Source organism: Meriones unguiculatus, chromosome 10 (genome assembly GCF_030254825.1).
Source record: "Meriones unguiculatus strain TT.TT164.6M chromosome 10, Bangor_MerUng_6.1, whole genome shotgun sequence".
Taxonomy (NCBI): Eukaryota; Metazoa; Chordata; class Mammalia; order Rodentia; family Muridae; genus Meriones; species Meriones unguiculatus.
Window position 1 is genome coordinate 47,941,487 of NC_083358.1, and position 19,287 is coordinate 47,960,773.

General features: G+C 39.6%; 1 protein-coding gene across 10 annotated transcripts in view; it reads left to right on the top strand.

Annotated features, from left to right (window-relative positions):
- The window catches only part of Lrrc7 (leucine rich repeat containing 7), a 688,618-nt gene that overhangs the window by 391,470 nt on the left and 277,861 nt on the right, over positions 1 to 19,287 (top strand). For all 10 annotated transcript variants that reach the window (XM_060392421.1, XM_060392420.1, XM_060392426.1 and 7 more), the window contains one exon: positions 815 to 871. In XM_060392421.1, the coding sequence (XP_060248404.1) occupies positions 815 to 871 (57 nt within the window). The remainder of the gene's footprint in view (positions 1 to 814; positions 872 to 19,287) is intronic.

Sequence of the window (19,287 nt, forward strand, 5' to 3'; positions counted from 1 at the left end):
CACTCAGTACTGTCACAGGTAGAAGACCCTCAGCTTCCCATGACAAACCCTTCAGAAAGTGGTAAAATGTGAACCTTGGAGTCCATAAAACATGACACACAGAAGTGCTCCCAATGTGCCTTCAGTGAGATCAGAGAGAACAAACACTTAACCACAACTTGTGACATCCTGGGAATTTCTGTTACATGCATGAAGCCATTTAGAGTATTCAACCTAAGGATTTAGTGCTATTAGCAAGAAAACTAGAGTTAGAAGGGTGATGGGTTGATTAGCTTGTAAGTCATAGAGACTGGGATGTTCATGTATCTGTCTTCACATCAAGACAAAGGCTCTAACCTCTGGAATATTCTGTCTGCTTTTTGGATCTCTCTATAGTTTCTCAGTACAAAGCATTGCTATATCCTAAAGAACATAACACCTGAAATTTAAAAGATGCTCATTAATCTGATGAATGTTCAAACTTTTAAATATAAAAGTAAGTATACTTTTATGAAACATTAGAAACCTAAAAGGCTGGGATTCAGAGATAGAATCAAATATCTTAAGTTTTAATGAAGTATTTTGCCATTGGCCAGAGGTTACACAACCCTGCTCATCATCAATATGTATGTGTCTTTAAGATCTGGCACAAGCACATACATGGTGCATAGGCATACATGCAAAAACATAGCCATACACATTAAAATAATAAAATCTGATACAATACTAAAAACAACTGAGCATTTCTAATCAATGGTCATGATTGTTCATTTTGAAATATAAATGCTTTTATATAGAAATAATGAGAAGTAATTTTTAAAACTCTTCTTTACAGACTTGTCAAATTGAGAATCTTAGAGTTAAGAGAAAATCACTTGAAAACTCTACCAAAGTAAGTGGCACCATCTTTTCCAAAGTTTCTGTGTGACTTTTTTTTTCATAGTAGAAGCTTGGGAAACTTATTTTCTTCACAATTTATTCATTATATATCCCAATTGAACCTCCTCCCTCAAATCCTCCTGGTCTTACCTTAACTGCTAGGAAAAAAAAAAAAAAATAGCTTTTTGCTTTTATTCTGGTAGCTTTGACATTTGACTCAATTTTTCTACTCATTCTTTCCAAAGGCCAAATTCTAGAGTAAACTATGGGTACCCATGAAATACTAAGCTTCCTGCTGTCTAAACCAGCTCACTGGCAGAGTTTTGCTCATGGCTGAAGAGCCTTGCAGTGAATCTGAATCAGCATCTGTGTCATTCTTACAACCAGAGCCAGTTTCCCAGGCTTCAGCCTTGGATCCTTCATCCTGAAGGTTAAACCATGGATTCTGACAGTTTTAAGTTGCACATCAAAGCCAGAGATTTTAAATAAAATAAAATTAATGTGGTTTAGTAAGTAAAAAAGAGTTATATTTACATATTCTAAAAAAACTGTTCCTTTTTAAGCAGCCATTTTTTTAAATTTTCTTTTTTAAATTTTTTTATTAATTACCGTTTATTCATTTTGTACCCTAACTGTATCCCCCTCAGTCATCCCCTCCCAATCACACCCTCCCTCCCTCTTCTCCACCCATGCCCCTCCCCCAGTCCACTGATAAGGGAGGTCCTCCTCCCCTTCCATCTGACCCTAGCCTATCAGGTCTCATCAGGACTGGCCACATTGTCTTTCTCTGTGGCCTGGTAAGGCTCCTCAAAGAGCCAGGCACTGACTTCATGTCACAGAGAGTCCCTGTTCCCATTACTATGGAACCCACTTGGACACTGAGCTTCCATGGGCTACATCTGTGCAGCGGTTCTAGGTTATCTCCATGCATGATCTTTGGTTGGAGTATCAGTCTCAGAAAAGACCCCTGGGCCCAGTTTTTTTTTTCTCTCCTTGTGAAGCTCCTGTCCCCTCCAGGTCTTTCTATCTCCTCCTTTTTTCATAAGATTCCCTACACTCTGCCCAACGTTTGGCTTTGGGTCTCAGCATCTGCTTTGATACCCTGCAAGATAGAGTCTTTCAGAGGCCCTCTGTGGCAGGTTCCTGTCTTGTTTTGTTTTTTTTTTTTTTCCTTCTTCTTATGTCTATCCCCTTTGCCTTTCTAAATGAGGATTGAGCATCCAGCCAATTTTAAAAAATGGTTTATATAAAAACTCAGGACATTTTAAAACAAAAGCTAATTTTATACAGCTTTGTAAAAATGCTTTGTTCCCCTGTTTTCCTACACTCATATACAGTAAAAGGGTTTGTGTTGTACAAGAATAATTGTTTTTCAAGATCAAAAAATGTATTTGCAATGTTTTTTCACTAAGGTAAAATGGTATGTTTGTCTTGTGGTGGTTCAATATGTATCATGTTACTATTATTGTTTTACTTCAGTAGTGCAGAGACATGGAGTATATCAATTTATTTCCAAACTTTCAAAGAGGCTTAAATATGTTACATTCACCCTCTGATGAACTAAAACTTAATCTTAGTTTTTCCTTTTTAAATATATTCTCTGAGCAAATGAGGTTAAATATATGGATGAATTAACCTAAGTGCAATTATGCATGACAAAATATTTGAGCATTTCATCACTGCTATGCGGTGAATAGATTTGATGGATTCCAGCCATGTTCTGGAATTGACTTAGACAGACACATGGAGAATCATGTGTGTGATTCTCTCTGTGTAGCAGTTATAAGATAGTTTCAAAAGGAGGTGTGTGCTCCACAAAACAGCATCCTTGTGTGTGTAACACCTGTCCTGACAGGTAGAAATGAGTTGGTGTGTGCTCAGTGTTGATCTCCTACATAGAGAACTAGTGTCACTGTTTCATCTGGATGGCTTTTGCTTGTCACCTTGAAGGCAGAAACACTACTAGATGGAACATAAACCAAGATGGAAGAGCAGTGGTTGTTTACATCTGATTGTACTCATTCAGTTCTGGGAGAAACCACTTAGAGTGCAGAGAAGAAGTGGTAGCTACCTTGTATAAGGGATTCAGTTTAAAATATAAAATAAGGTTGTAAGAATTTTAATACTTCTAATATAAGTTATAATATGTAAGGTATACTTTAACATCAGTTCATAATATGGACCTCATAGGCATGAGTAACAGTACTCTTAATTGATGTGTGAGGTTTCGAAGGCTTTAAGTACACTGCCCAGCATTAAGTAAAATTAAATTAAGTTGAACAATATGCCTGGAACATTTGGGAATGCAAAAGTTTGTCAAAGTTTTTCTGAGAAGAGTTGTTATCTTCAAAAGACTGCTGTACATGTCACAGCTATAACTTTTATATTTAAGAAACATTTTCAGAGGTATTTACAATTCAGAATGTTTCTTTTATGCTATTTCAACAAGAATCTCAGAAGCAAAATATAGACAGAGAATGCATGGTGCTTTACTTTAATTTTGACATCTGTGGAGTGGAAATTGCATAAAGACATTCTGTAGAATAAAGTAAACTGTTTCCACGTATAACCTACTATTTTATCACCATCTGGCCCTGTAACTTAGACGTACATGAGAGCTTTGCACATCCCTTAAATTTGCTTTTACAATGAAAATAATTAAATATAGTTTTAGGGAAAATTATTTTAGTTTCAAAATAAGTACTCAGAGAATTGAGAGCTTGTGATTTTCCTGGAGATATAAGCAAGCTGGGGCCTATGATAGGTCTTTACTTTTTTCCCCTTTAGTATTGTTTTGTCTTATAGACTACAAATGCCTGGAAATCTATAGGAAATGCCAAAGTATATAAGAATTGTGATATAGTAAACATAGAATGCACTCTTGTAGCAATGAGATGGGCTTTATGTGTGCAAATCTAGAATCTGTGTCTTAGTTTAAAATGCAAGCATATGCTATCCATCTCCTTGCAGTGTCCCTTGTGCCTATCCTTTAGGTATATCAAAGAGTGGCAATAGTTAAGCCCTCAGACATTTGCTTAAAAACTCACTGAAGTTGTCGGGTCAGCACTGGATGTGGCAACAAACAACATCAAGCATTTGAAAAGAAAGTGTAACACAAAGAAAAATCTTGAGATTCAACAATACTGTTCTTCTTACAACACAAATAATTATCCTAACTGAGTGTTCTGAGTGGTAATCAGAAAGTGTGGAACTAGTCATTTAGGTGAATGCAAGATGCGAAAACCAGCTTTGTTTGCTTCATTTCATTCATGTTCATTTATCTGTCTGTTCCTTCCTTTCTACATTTCTGTTTTAAGAGTAGCTGGGTGTCAAGATAAAGAGCAACTCCTGGCTTACTCAGGTCATCTCAGAAGGTGAGAGCCTAGCTGTTGACTGGGCTGTAGCTGCCCAGAGCCTTCTCTGTCTGGAAGCTGAGTCTATGCTTTCTGGGGTAGTTGGTTAGTGTGTTTCTGGCTCACTGTTAGAGAGAGGCTTTAGTCTTAGGCTTAAGTCTATTCCTAAGGTCCAGTTAGTGTCCCTTAGAAATGATGAGAAGTTGGGGTAGGTGGCTAGGGAGAATAGAATAAAGAGGCAGGGGAGGCTTTGATGATTTTTATACTTTGATCTCAAAGTGATGTGCCATGACTTATGTCCTGTGCTGCTGCTCTCCAAGTTTCAGTACCCTAGAATATGGAGGAAACATGAGTGACCCCAAGATATGGAATGACAAGTGTCCACTGTAGAGACATCTGCTGCTCAGCATGGCTATCTACCGTTCAGGTCTAACAGTGCATCCGTAGTATGGGATGTGGAAGGTGAGCTCACAGAACAAATGCCAGAATCATTAGCCAAGAACAACATTCCTGTCTCCCAGAGCTCACCACCTACTTGTGTGTCTATCTGAGTGCCATGCCACTGCTGCTTCTGCATCAGAGATTTCCTTAGGCCAGTCCTGAATGTCTGAACATCCCTTGGACAGTGCTGCTTTTCGGCATCTTCCCATCACACCACGTAAAACCAAGTTTGTTGATCACCACACTGTGTTGTTTGAAGTTCTTTCAATAATTTTGACCCCTAAGTTACTTGTAAATGAGATTATCAGAAGGTGTACATACCACTGAGGAAAAAGCTGTGTTTCTTAGTTTTCCTGCTGCTCTGCTACTGTTGGGTTTTGGAGTTGTTGGTGGTGGTTGGTTGGTTAGTTGATTGGGTTTGTTTGTCTTTTTCTGCCTATATTATGATGGACAGCAGTAAACAAACAGCATGCTGACTTAATGAATTACAGTTGGAATATTGCCACATTATTGATGTTTCTGCACAGAAAATTATATAGGAATCTGATAACATCAAATAAGTCTCTAGGGAGCCAGGTGAATCCAGAAGTAATCCTGTGAACATCCCTAAAAATGAAAAAACAAAACAAAACAGTGAACATGGGAGATAAGAAGCCTTAGAGGCCATTGAAAGAAGGGGATTATCAGGGAGATGCAAATCAAAATGACCCTGAGATTTTACCTTACACCCATCAGAATGGCTAAGATCAAAAACTTTAGTGACATCACATGCTGGAGAGGTTGTGAAGAAAGGGGAACCCTCTTCCATTGCTGGTGGGAATGTAAACTTGTACAACCACTTTGGAAATCTGGTACTTTCTCAGACAATTAGGAATAGTGTTTCCTCAAGATACAGTTATGCTACTCTTAGGCTTATATACAAAATATGCTCAAGTACAGTACAAAAACATTTGTTCAAAAATGTGCATAGCAGTTTTTTTGATAATAGCCAGAACCTGGAAAAAAAAAAACCAGATGTGTCTCAACTGAGGAGTGGATACATAAGTTGTGGTACATTTACACAATGGAATGCTACTCAGCAATTAAAAAAAAGGAAAACATGACATTTGTAGGCAAATGGTGGGATCTAGAAAAGATCATCCTGAGTGAGGTATCCGAGAAGCAGAAAGACACACAGGGTGTATAGTCACTTATAAGTGGATACTAGACCTATAAGATAGGATAAACATACTAAAATCTGTATACCTAAAGAAGCTAAACAAGAAGAAGGATCTGGGGTAAAATGATCAATCCTCACTTAGAAGGACAAATGGGATGGACATTGGAAGTAGGAGAAAACAAGAAACAGGACAGGAGCCAGAGGACCTCTGAAAGACTCTACCCAACAGTATATCAAAGCAGATGCTGAGACTCGTAACCAAACCTTGGGCAGAGTGCAGGGAATCATATGAAAGAAGGGGGAGTTAGTAAGACCTGGAGAGGACAGGAACTCCACAAGGACCAAATATATCTGGGCACAGGGGTCTTTTCTGAGACTGATTCTCCAACCAAGGACTATACATAGTTATAACCTAGAACCCCTGCTCAGACCTAGCCCATGGCAGCTCAGTATCCAAGTGAGTGCCCTAGTAAGGAAAACAGGGACTGTCTCTGATATGAACTCAGTGACTGGCTCTTTGACCTCCATCCCACCCAGCCCCCAGGAAGGAGCAGCCTTGCTGGGCCACAGAGGAGAACATTGCAGCCAGTCCTGATGAGACCTGATAAGTCAGGGTCAGATAGAAGGGGAGGAGGACCTCTCCTATCAGTGGATTTAGAGAGGGGCAGGGAGGAGATGAGGGAGGGATGGTGGGATTGGAAGGAAATGAGGGAGGAGCTACAGCTGGGATGCAAAGTAAATAAACTATAATTAATATAAAAAATAAAAACTTAATTAAAAAATTAAAAAGGATCAAACTAAAAAAAAGCATATATCATGAATAATTTATTTACTTAGTTGAATAAAAGGCCATCAATAAGTAAACCTGTAAAGTATAAAAAAAAAGAAAGAAAGAAAAAGAAAGCTGCTTAAAGAGAACAGAAGCATCCAACACAAAACCATGTCTTCTGAGTGATGGACTTCCTGAAAGCCTGAAAAGACTGTTGAAGCTGGAAGAGCCTAATTTTAAACTTCTAAAATTGGGACATACTTAGAGTATTTTTGTGCCCCATTGCTAATTTTCATATTTCTATTTTCACCTAGAAATAACTTATGTGGCTGTTTATAAAATGAAACACAGCAAAATACCTAGTATATTATATGGGAATTCTCCAAAAGCCCTCCAAACTCTGGTGGCCCAGGCTTGTCCATAGAAAAAAATTAAACAAAAAATGTTTGTTGCCATATCAACTCAAGAAGAGGTCTTTGCTGGGGAAAGTTTCCATGAGGCTGTTAAGTTTCTAATTACCCATAATTTTTTTAAAAAAATGGAAAGAAACAATTTAAAGGGTAAATATTCAAATATGCAAAGAATAATCTAAAGATGATCAGCAGTTTATGCTACATAAACTAGTAAATGGAGGGTTTCCTGTTTATGTGTTTTCTTCCTTAGCATCATTGCTGCTACTCATTGATTTACCCACTGCAAACTGAGCTTTAGAAACACTCTGTTCTTTCTGATATATGAATGTCTAGCAATCCACACCCACGCATACACATGCATACACATATATACACACACAGGCACACACATATGCATACACATTCATACACACATCACATGCATATATATAAATACATATCCATAAACATACATGCACACACATACACATGCATGCACTGACACACACATATGCATACACATATACACATATGCATACACACATACACACAAACACATGCATACACATATATACACACACATGCATACACACATGCACACCACACGTGCACACACATACTCAGATGGCGCTGACACTATATACCTTCAGTGGATACACTGAATAGAATGATGCACTGTGACTGATTTGGGACGCTAAACAGATCTACCCATTCTGCCACATGAGGAAGAATTCCTTTTTAAAGGATGGATAAGGCTCTCTCTCACATGTGCACCCCACTTTGTCTTTATCCACTCACTTGTCACTGGACTCCTGAGTTGTTTGCTCCCTACACTATTGTGAAAGTTGATGCAGTCACTGTGAAAGCTCATGAATCACTGCGAGGTCTTCGTTTTGATTCATTTGGGTACACTCAGAAGTGGATTTGCTGGGTCACATGATAGATCTATGTTTAATTTACTGACAAAGTTGTGCTCATGTTTTACCATGCTGATTTCTATCAGAGAGAATATTAAATTTTATTCTAAAAGTTATTTTTAAAGATAATTTCTAAGGATAAAAGCATGGTCAACAAGAAGTCACCAGTTTCATTTCTGAAAACTTGTGGACACAAGTATCAAGGGGACAGTGTATATGTGTTAATAAGATGCCTGAGTATAAAAGCTGGGTTTCAATTGAAAAAGAGCTGTATGTTTGTGCTATACATATGGTATATATTTTGCATATAAATAGTGTCTATATTCATAATTATCTCTCAGATTTCAGTAACATGTTGTTCCTTAGATCCAGAGAATGACTTATAACAGCTATACTTTAGGTTTCAAATGAGTGAACTTATATAGTATTCAGCAAAGCAAAATTAAAAGCACAAATAGCAGGCCACAGGCAGATAGAAGCAGCAGACAGAAGCAAAATGCCATCAAATCAAGCACTTATAACATCCGGTAGAAATGTAGAGAAAGCAGGAAAAGGTGACATAGTCAAACCAGAACCTTACAGCCTCCCACAGAAATCAACAGGAAAACAATCTTTCTCCATCAATGAGTTTCCTCCTTCCCCTTCTCTGTGCCAGAGTTTCTATAACCTGGGATAAATAGTCATCTTTATTGGAAAGAGTTTCTTCTCTTGGCTGTTCTCAGGGTCACGGTGTCTATTATTTAGTTATTTTCTATTCTCCCTTCTCCCTGTCACAGATGTAAGGAGACAACCTTCTCCAGGATGGGAAGTTTGGGTGGATTCTTGAAATAAACACACATGAGTCTTGGAATAAGGAGGCCTCTTCACACCAAGTGGTCTTCCAACACACTATGTAGCATGTGAAAATTTACCCATGTAATGTATATTACATGTGCTTAATTTTTAGGGAAAATCTCTCATTCGTCTTTGCTAAGGATACTCCATGGACAGATTAGCCTGGAGTACCATGTACTGGCTGTGTTCTCATCCCTTTAAACTATCCCTTCCCTTTCTTCATCTTTTATTGATGCTGGCTGTCATTGTCAACACACTGAAGGAAAGGTCAGAAGCAGCATGCATTCTGATGTGGCAGTAGAACCACAGCCATTTCTCCTCCCCTGTCATTGTGCTGCTGGAAGATGGCACTTGACCTCCATTTCAGTGAAACACTCACATGTGTTTTCTAGTGCTTTGCAGCAAAAATGCCCTTGTCAGACGCAGCTTCCTAAATGGCTTCCTGGTGTGTTTATCAACTATGATTTTGTAATTGCTTTCTATCTGTAATTTATAATCAGATATTTGTGTTTTATAATCATATTAACTCATGTTTCTGTCAGTTTTCATGGTTTTACTGAGTATAGTATCATCCCATTTGAGGTTCCTTTATGAAATCGACATGGTAACAATCTAGCTTCCCAAGAGAAGCCATGTCAGTTCCTCTGGGCTTAGAAAGCTTCACACTCTCTCAATAGTGACTGACAGTCTGCACATAATAGCATCTCATAAACTACAGTGTGGTATAACTGTACAATTTTAGGATATCATGTAAAACACGAAGCATGAACTGTGCATAGGCTCATGAAAGAAAAGACCAAGAGCTATAACATGATATAGTTTAAATTTCTTTTTAACCTTCCTGGTAAAATTAAGATTTGGGGATACTTTGTTAGCTGAGAGAATGGTAGGTAGCATGAGGAGAGGATGCAAAAAGCAGATAGCTTCTGGGAATCTAAGTCTCTTTCTGCAGAGCCCTCCAGTCTATAGCTGCTCTGAGTCCTGCAGAGCCCTCCAGTCTATAGCTGCTCTGAGTCCTGCTCCTTTCATTTGCCATGAAATGAAAGCTGCAGGCTGATAGAGTCATGTGGCTTCCAAAGAGTAGCAGGCTAGCATCTCAAAGAATGATTAGCCTGAATGCTGAGTTCTTTTTTCACCTGAGAAAAGCAGAAATGTGTACAAGTGGCCAGTTGCTTTATAGCCAAACAGCTTGGATTTGTAGTCAGGCCTTTGCAATTTAAGATTTAAAACTCTCTGAACAAGTTCATTCTTATTTTAAGAAGAATTTGGTATCATTATGTCTTTAAATCTGGAAAAAGTATTTTGAGTAATTGTCGTGAAAGTGATGCTTGGAAATTTTATAGTTAAATCATTAAATAATCGAGTTAAATATAGTTAAATAATGGAGTTTATAATATTTAGATGTATTAAAATACTGTTACATGAGTTTTTATTTTACCTCTTAAAAATCTCTATCACAAAAGGATTTATATTACATTTAGTTGTTTCTTTATAAAAATTTAATAAAATATAGTGATAAAATACATTCCTTATTTTCAGCAGTACTTAAAGAGAATTCACCTATAGACAGTTTCTTATCAACAAAATGTTCTTAAAGTTTAAGTGTCAAACTATTAAACCTTTTTTAAAAATAACATTTTTCATAGTAAGTACTGGGATTTTTTGTTACATAGTCTATGGCTCTTTTTAACTTTTTGATGAATTAATTCAATTTACATCTCAGTCATAGGACCCTCTGTCCTCTCTTCCTGTTCTAGCCACCCTCCCACATCCTCACTCCCCTATCTCTTCATTAGGGGAGCACCCCTATCCAGAAACCCCATCATTCACGTAAGGACTGAATTTGTCTCCCTCCCCTGTGGCCTGGTAGGGCAGTTCCATCAGAGGGAAGTGATCAACAAAACTGGGTAACATAGTCCATGTCAGAAATATCCCCCACTGCCCTGGCTATCTTTTTTTTTCATTTTTAAAATTTTTTCACAATTTGTTCATTATATATCCCAACTGAAGCCCTTTCCCTCAAGTCCCCCAGTCCCACCCTACCTTCTTTTTCCCCTCATTCCCTTTTCCGTGTCAACTGAAAGGGGGAGTTCTCCACTATTGCCATCTACCCATAGCTTGTTAAGTCTCATCAGGACTGCTTGGATCCTCTTTCTCCATGACCTGGCAAAGCTGCATCTTCAGGGGCAAGTGACCAGAGAGCAGTCAACTGAGTTCATGATAGTGGTACCCTCTGATCCCCTCACTTAAGATCCACTTGGAGACTGAGCTACCAGCTGTGGAAGAGAGGAAACAGGATAAGAGTCTGCTATAGAAGGTCCACTCAACAGGGGATTGAAGCAAATACTGTGACTCAGGACTAAACTTTGGGCGGAGCATAGGGAGTCTTCTAGAGGAAGAGAGGAGTGTAATTACAGGGCCATGGAGGAGACAGAAGCCCCACAAGGAGCCACACAAAGAGATCAACAAAACTTAAAGATCTGAGCCCAAGGAGTCCTGCAAAGACTGATGCACCAATGAAGGACCATACATGGAGAGGGCTTCAACCCCCTGCACAGATGTGGCCTATTGGCAACTCAGTCTCCCCTGACTATCTTAAAGATTAACTTTTTTCTGTATCCATTCCTCAACTGAGGGACATCTGGGTTGTTTCCAGATTCTGGCTATTACAAAAGAAGCTGCTGCAAACATGGTTGAGCAAATGTCCTTTTAGTATACTTGAGCATCTTTTGGATATATGCCTAGGAGTGGTATAGCTGGATCTTGAGGAAACACTGTTCCTAATTTTCTGAGAAAGTGCAAGATTAATTTCCAAAGTAGTTGTACAAGTTTACATTTCCACCAGCAATGGAGGAGGGTTCCAACTGAGGAATGGATACAGAAATTGTGATACATTTACACAATGAATACTACTCAGCAATTAAAAACAAGGAAATTATGAAATTTGCAGGCAAATGGTGGGACCTAGAAACAATCATCCTGAATGAGGTATCCCAAAAGCAGAAAGACACACATGGTGTATACTCACTTATATAGACCTATAAGATACAATAAACATACTGAAATCTATACACCTAAAGAAGATAAACAAGAAAGAGGACCCAGGGTACAATGATCAACCCTCACTTAGAAAGACAAATGGGATGAACATTGGACATTGGATGTAGGAGCAAACAAGTAACAGGACAGAAGCCTACCACAGAGGGCCTATGAAAGACTCTGTCTAGCAGTGTATCAAAGCAGATATTAAGACTCATAACCAAACCTTCGGCAGAGTGCTGGGAATAAAAAAAGGGGGGGGGGGGTTAATATGACCTGGAAAGGACAGGAGTTGCAGAGGGACCAAATATATCTGGGCACAGGGGTCTTTTATGAGACTGTTTCTCCAACCAAGGACCACGAATGAATGCAACCTAGAGCCTCTGCTCAGATGTAACCCTTGGTAGCTCAGTATCCAAATGGGTACCCTAATAAGGGGAACAGGGACTGTTTCTGACATGAAGTCAATGGTGGGCTCTTTGACACCCCCCACCCAGGGAGGAGCAGCCCTACTAAGCCACAGAGGAGGACTTTGCAGCCAGTCCTGAAGACACCTGACAAACCAGTATCCGATGGAAGGGGAGGAGGTTCTCCCCCTATCAGTGGACTTGGAAAAGGGCAGGGAGGAGATGAGGGTGGGATTGGGAGGAAAAGAGAGAGTGAGATATAGCAGGGATACAAAGTTAACAAACTGTAACTAATATTAAAAAAATAAAAATTAAAAATAAATAAAATAAATAAAAATAAAAACAAGGAAATCATGAAATTTGCAGGCAAATGGTGGGAACTAAAAAAATAATCTTGAGTGAGGTAACCAAGAAACAGAAAGACACACATAGTATATACTCACTCATAACTGGTTATTAGATATATAATATAGGATGAACATACTAAAATCTATAGTCCTAAATAAGCTAATCAAGAAGGAGGATCCCGGGTAAGATGATTTATTCTCATTTAGAAAGGCAAACAGGATTGATATCTGAAGAGAGAGAAAACAGGGAACAGAAAAGGAGCCTACCACAGGGGACTCTACTGATCGAGGTATCAAAGCAGAGGGTGAGACTCATAGCCAAATTTTGGGCAGAGTGCAGAGAATCTTATGAAAGAAGAGAGACATAGAAAGACCTGGAGGGGACAGGAGCTCCATAAGGAGACCAACAGAACCAAAAAAAAAAAAAAATCTGGGTTCTGGGGTCTTTTCTGAGACTGTTACTCCAACCAAAGACCGTGCATGGAGATAACCTAGAACCACTGCACAGATGTAGCCCATGGCATCTCAGTGTCCAAGTGGGCACCCTAGTAAGAGGAACAGGGGCTGTCTCTGACATGAACTCAGTGTCTGGCTCTTTGATCACCTTCCCCTGAAGAGGATGCAGCCTTACCAGGCCACAGAGGAAGACAATGCAGACAGTCCTGATGAGACCTGATAGGCTAGGATCAGGTGGAAAGGGAAAAGGACCTTCCCTATCAGTGGACTGTGGGAGGGGCAAAAGAAGTGAAGGGGTAAGTAGGGTGGGATTGGGAGGAAATGAGGGAGGGGGCTACAGCTGGGATACAATGTAAGTAAATTGTAATTAATAAAAAATGATTAACTTTTTTCATTTTTAGCTTAATGGTTGCTTTGTGAAAATATTGATCTTAGATAGCAAAGTACATGATAAAAATTAACAAAACATTCAGCATCAGGAACTGTATATAAGCAAACATACAACCAAAATCTGTCTTCACTCCCAAACTCACTCTCCATAGACAATAAAAATAAGTTTAAAGTGATAAAATCTTCTTTCTCTGTGGCTTCTGAATGGAATGTGTGTACGAACAGCACAGTAATATCACTTTGTCCTTAGTATCTTCTACAGGAACAGATACAGTTAACATGCTTATCAGATCTGGCCCCGTACTCTCAGATGCAAACCCCATGCTAAGAGTCACCAGTGTTTTAATTGAAAGCTGACCTTTGGCCTGAGTTTCTGTTCCATTCATTCATAGCCCAATCTCAGATAAAATAACCACTCCAGGTCAGGTCCAAAATCATCTTCACTTCTGCATCAGTCCAAAAAAAAAAAAAAAAAACCAGAATGCTCCTTCAAATGGCACCACCCACCTGAGAAGAGAGGGCTGCACTGGCTTCTCCTACCAGTTGACATCAATTTCTGTCACCTCTGAACACTTCCCTTCCTGCTATTGCCTCCTCAAGCTCCCACACACTTGCCTCTGCCTCTAGCTTTCTCGTCCTGATCACCTGTGCCATTGCAATCTGTCTCCCAATTGTTTCCAGAGCTTTCTTTCTAAAATATATCAATTTGGAAGCTCACCTGCTTTCAGAAGACAGCCACGCTGAGGCCCTTCTTAGTTGGTCTGCATTTCCAGATCCTAGCACTTTCAAAGCTACATATCATGTATTAAGTCAAGCTTAATATTAATATTAACATTAAATATCAATATTAACATTAACATTTAATGTTAATATTAAGGAGGAGCTTAATATTAAGCTCCTATCACTGAGTACCTTGACATGTCCTCTTTGTGTCTGAAAAACTCAAAAGCACCCTTCATTACTTTTGCCATAAACTTTAATCATGAATTCTGTATTCAGGGTGGAACTTCATGCTGGAGGTCTTTCAAAGCAAAGTTCCCATTTTAAAAAAGCCAACTTGATCTCATTGTAGTTTTATTCAGAGAGCTAGTTTGCTTAGTTTGTGTAGGTTTTGTCATCCTGGGTGTATAACCTGATGCTCCAGCTCCATAACGCCCTGGAAAGCAAGTGGACACTGAGATGTTCCCTTTCAACAGATGGCTGTCAACAGTCTAGAGAAGCATTCTCTCACAAGGCACAAAAAAGAGAGAGATGAATTTCATCAGATCTGGTTTTCTTAATGTTTTACAAGAATCCGGCTGCCCATTCTTTTGTTTGTATGCAGCTACCTTTTCCTGGTACCCAGCTCAGTAGAAAGCAGTACGAGGCACAATCTTCCTAACTCTTGACAAATTCTCCATTTTTTTCATGTGCCTATTTTCTCACTTCAGTCAGGGTATTTCAGGTCAATATTTATTTTCTCTTAAACAAAGAAGAAAATATTTCAAAATTACTATACGTTTACATAGTTTGCATGACACTTAAAATGAGGGCTAAGAAATATTTAAAATAAAAATTCACATAAAATATTAATTCTACAATATTAGCTTCTCTGAATCATATTTTCTGTTTTCAGTTAGTGGAATGAGATCTTATTTTGTCCTATTGTGGCTTTAAACACTGAAGGGTTTTTTTTTCCTGTCAGAGCACTTACTCTATTGTCTATTTTATTCAAACTAAAACAAATATTTGTTTTTCTTAATTCCCTCAGAAGGTCTCTTTTCTATCTTTAAATTTAAACATCATTCAAAGGCTTAATAGGACATCTGTTCACATTTACAATTCAATAGCAACCTCTTCTAGCTGTAAAATAAATTCTCTATAATGTTATGAATGAGATTAAAAAATGAAATAACCTGCTTGAAAACTATAAGTCTTATCACGCATTAGCTTTTTAGATTCATGTACATTTTTTTTCTTATCAGTTACATTTTATTAACTCTGTATCCCAGCCGTATCCCAATCCCTCATTCCCTCCCAGTCACTTCCTCCCTCCCTCATCACCACTGTGCCCCTTTCCAAGTCCACTGATGGGGGGGACCTCCTCCCCATTCATCTGATCCTGTTTTATCAGGTATCTTCAGGACTGGCAGCAAAGCCCTCCTCTGTGGCCTAACAGGACTTCTCCTCCCTTGGAGGGTGGGGAGGCCAAAGAGCCTGTCATTGAGTTCCTGTTAGAAATAGTCCTTGTTCCCCTCACTTTGTACATTTTAAAAAGATGAGATAAAATAATGCATCTTGATGGGGGGCCAAGATGGCAGTGCCAGGAGAACACTGCATCTGAGGAGCAGGACAACATTTTCCATACAGTGACCAAGAGACTGAACTCTGGGCCCTAAAACAACAGCAAACATGTTTCCCAGGTGAGAGGAAACCCCCATGGCATGGGAACCAGTCAGGCCACACTCAGGACCCCAGCCAGAACCCGGAAGAAATCCCAGGTCCCACAGGCACTAGGTCACTGGTCCAGAGCCACACGCCTGCATGTCCTGATCATCTTTCCAGGCTGAACGGTAGGCACAAAAATCACCAGAGACTGGGAGTCCCAGTCGCAAGAAAAACCCACGAAGAAAGAAAGTAGTGGGACTGGCCACAGGTCACCCAGTCTTTCCCTGGAAAAAGTCATTCAGACCAGTGGGGTACACTGCCATCACTGAACTGAGCTCAAGCCACCAGCACGGAGAGTGACCGTGTGCCCAGCTCTCTGGCACAGATGGAGCTGTGTGCCCCAGTGCAACAGAGACTGGGAGTCCCTGTCAGGAGAGGGCCCCATAGGGAAAGAAGGAAACAGTGCTGACTTGGGTCACCCAGGCTTTGCCTGGAGAACATCTCGCAGACCTGCGGGTATGAGCCGCCATCCCAGATCTGGACCCAAGCCAGGAGCACAGAGAGTTGTTGCCCAGCTCCCACAGTCTAGCGGGCAAGTGCACTACTAGCTCAGAGACCTGCTTTGTACAAACTATTCCTCACAGACAGAACTGTGTGCCACAGGACACCAGAGACTTGGAGTCACTGTTGGGAGAAACACTCACAGGGAAAAAAGCAAAGGGGATGGACTTAGGCCACCCACTATATCCCCAGAAAAGGTCCCACAGAACGGCCCAACCCAGGGACTTGCTGTGCACCAGATAGCTTGCTGTTATCAGGAGAGCAGTACTCACCTGCCACAGATTACTGCTTAAGGTACTGGGGCACAGAGCCCCAAACTCAGACCTACAAAAGCCCGGGATCCCCGAGATCAACTCCCAAATACGGATCCAAGAGGCAACAAGTTATCCCTAACAAAACCAACCAAACTACGGGACACACAGGTTACAGCAGCAGATCACTAAATTCATAGCAAGAAACAGGACAGCTGTCTTCAGGACTTCTCCCGGTGAGAGGAGAGCCCTCTCAACTAACAAGGACCACAGTTAACCCTCAGGTCTCTATGCCTGAGGTGAGCAGCGGCAACTCCTGAAAAACACCAGCCATCCAGTGACTATACACAAAAAGCTGAAAAAGCATCCTACAGGAAAAACCATCTTCCTGCAAGGGGATTCTCTCTACCACAGGATTCCAGGAACCACCAGAAACTAACTACCAACACCTAAGATAGCCCAGTGGGTAGAGGCCAGTGCAAAAGTTCAACCAACAAAAGCCAGAGCAATATGGCATCTCCAGAACCCAAGTTATCCAGGGGCAAGTAGCCCTAGACACCCCAGCATAACTGAAATTCAAAAAGATGACCTAACATCTATAATCATGAAGAGGATAACAGAGGAAACGAATAAATTACGTAAAGACCTAGAGGAAGATAAACTCAAACAGATTATGGCCATCCATAAAGAAATAGAGGAAGTTGCAGCCAGAGAGTTTGTGGACTTTAGAGAAGAAATGCTTAAATCACTGAATAAAATAAAAGAAACAAAGGATTGTTCAAACAAACAGGTGAAAGAATTGATGGAAAAACAGGAAAATACAGTCACACAGGTGAAGGAAATCAACAAAACGGCTCAAGATCTGAAGATAGAATTGGGAAAATTAAAGAAAAGACAAATAAAGAAAATTGTGGAGAGAAAGAACTTAGGGAAGAAAACAGAACTACAGAGGTAAGCATAACCAATAGACTACAAGTGATGGAAGAAAGAATCTCATGTGTGGAAGATACAATGGAAGAAATCGATGTATCTGTCAAAGAAAATGTTAAATCTAAAAAATTCCTGACGAGATCATCCAAAAAATTCAATACAACATAAAAAGAAAAAAAAAAAAAAAAACTAAGAATAATAGAAATAGAGGAAAAAGAAGATTCCCTGTTCCAAGGCCAAAAAAATATTTTCAACAAAATCATTGAGGAAAATGTCCCCAAATTAAAGGAGAGGCCAATAAGAATACAAGAGACCTACAAAACACCCAATAAATTAGACCAGAAAAGAAAATCCAACCCCCACATAATAATCAATACAGTAAGTATACAGAACAAAGAAAAAAATACTAAAAGCTGCAAGGGAAAAAGGCCAAGTAACATATAATGGTAAACCCATGAGAATCACACCTGACTTTTCAACAGAGACTACAAAAGCCAGAAGGGCCTGGATGGATATCATGCAGACCTTAAGAGAGCACAGATGTCAGCCCAGGCTACTATACCCCACAAAATTCTCAGTCCTCATAGACGGAGAAAACAAGATATTCAATGACAAAAACAAATTTCAACAATACCTACACACAAATCCAGCATTACAGAATACACTAGAAGAAAAAATACAACCCAAAAAAACTACCTACTTTCAAGAAAACACAGGAAATAATTAACCTCATGTAAGACATGGGGTCTCACAGCTCAGGAGTTCAATCTCACCCTTCCCAGAAACTCCCCCAGACCAAGACTCGTTGCAAAAGCAAGAGATTTATTAACCATTGTACAATGGGGTCACCCCTGCTGGTCAGCAAAGAGTGGCACCAGGAGACAAAGGCCTTTAGGTTTTTAAATGAAAAATTGTGGGAAATTTGAAGTTGCAGTTTTGGCAATTTAGGATTGGATGAAGAAGTTATAAAGTAAGATAATTGGTTAGTCTTAGGAGCTCAAGCTTGGCAAGTCCTGCCAAGTGTGGAAGCAGCTGCAATTGAAGGTGGGGTGGTTATCTCATCCTTGAAGATTAGGGGCTACAGACTTTTGGCTGGAGGTCAAAAGCTACACAGAAGAAGTCTAGGTTCGTTGCTAAGAAACACTATCTCAAGGACAAGGGTCTGGTCCTTCTTTTGCTGAGTGAAGGTCATTGCTTGCTTGCCCTTTTTTTATATCTGTCCTCACAAATAGGGTCACATTCCTTCACTCTCTGGAAAGGTACTAAGAGGCTTTAGCTTAACCTGGACCTAAAACTCAAAACTATAGGCTTTAGAAGACATATAGGTTACAAAGTTAGTCTAACCCTTTCACTCACAAGAGTAAAACAAAAAGCAACCAAGAATACAACCTTATGACCACAGCCAACATCAAAATCAAAGGATCTAACAGCCACTGGTCATTAATCTCTGTCAACATCAATGGACTCAACTCTTCAATAAAAAGACACAACTAACAAAATGGATACATAAACAAAACCCAGCAATCTGCTGCATACAAGAAACACACCTAAGGCACAAAGATAGGCATTACCTGAGGGTAAGGGGTTAGAAGACAGCTATCCAGGCAAATGGACGCAAGAAGCAAGCAGGAGTACCCATTCTAATATCTGATAAAATAGACTTTCAACCAAAATTAATTAAAAGAGATGGGGAAGGACACTTCACACACATCAAGGGAAAATTCCAACAAGAAGACATCACAATCCTGAACATCTATGCCCCAAATACAAGGGCACCCACATTTTGAAAAGAAACATTGATAAAACGTAAACCACA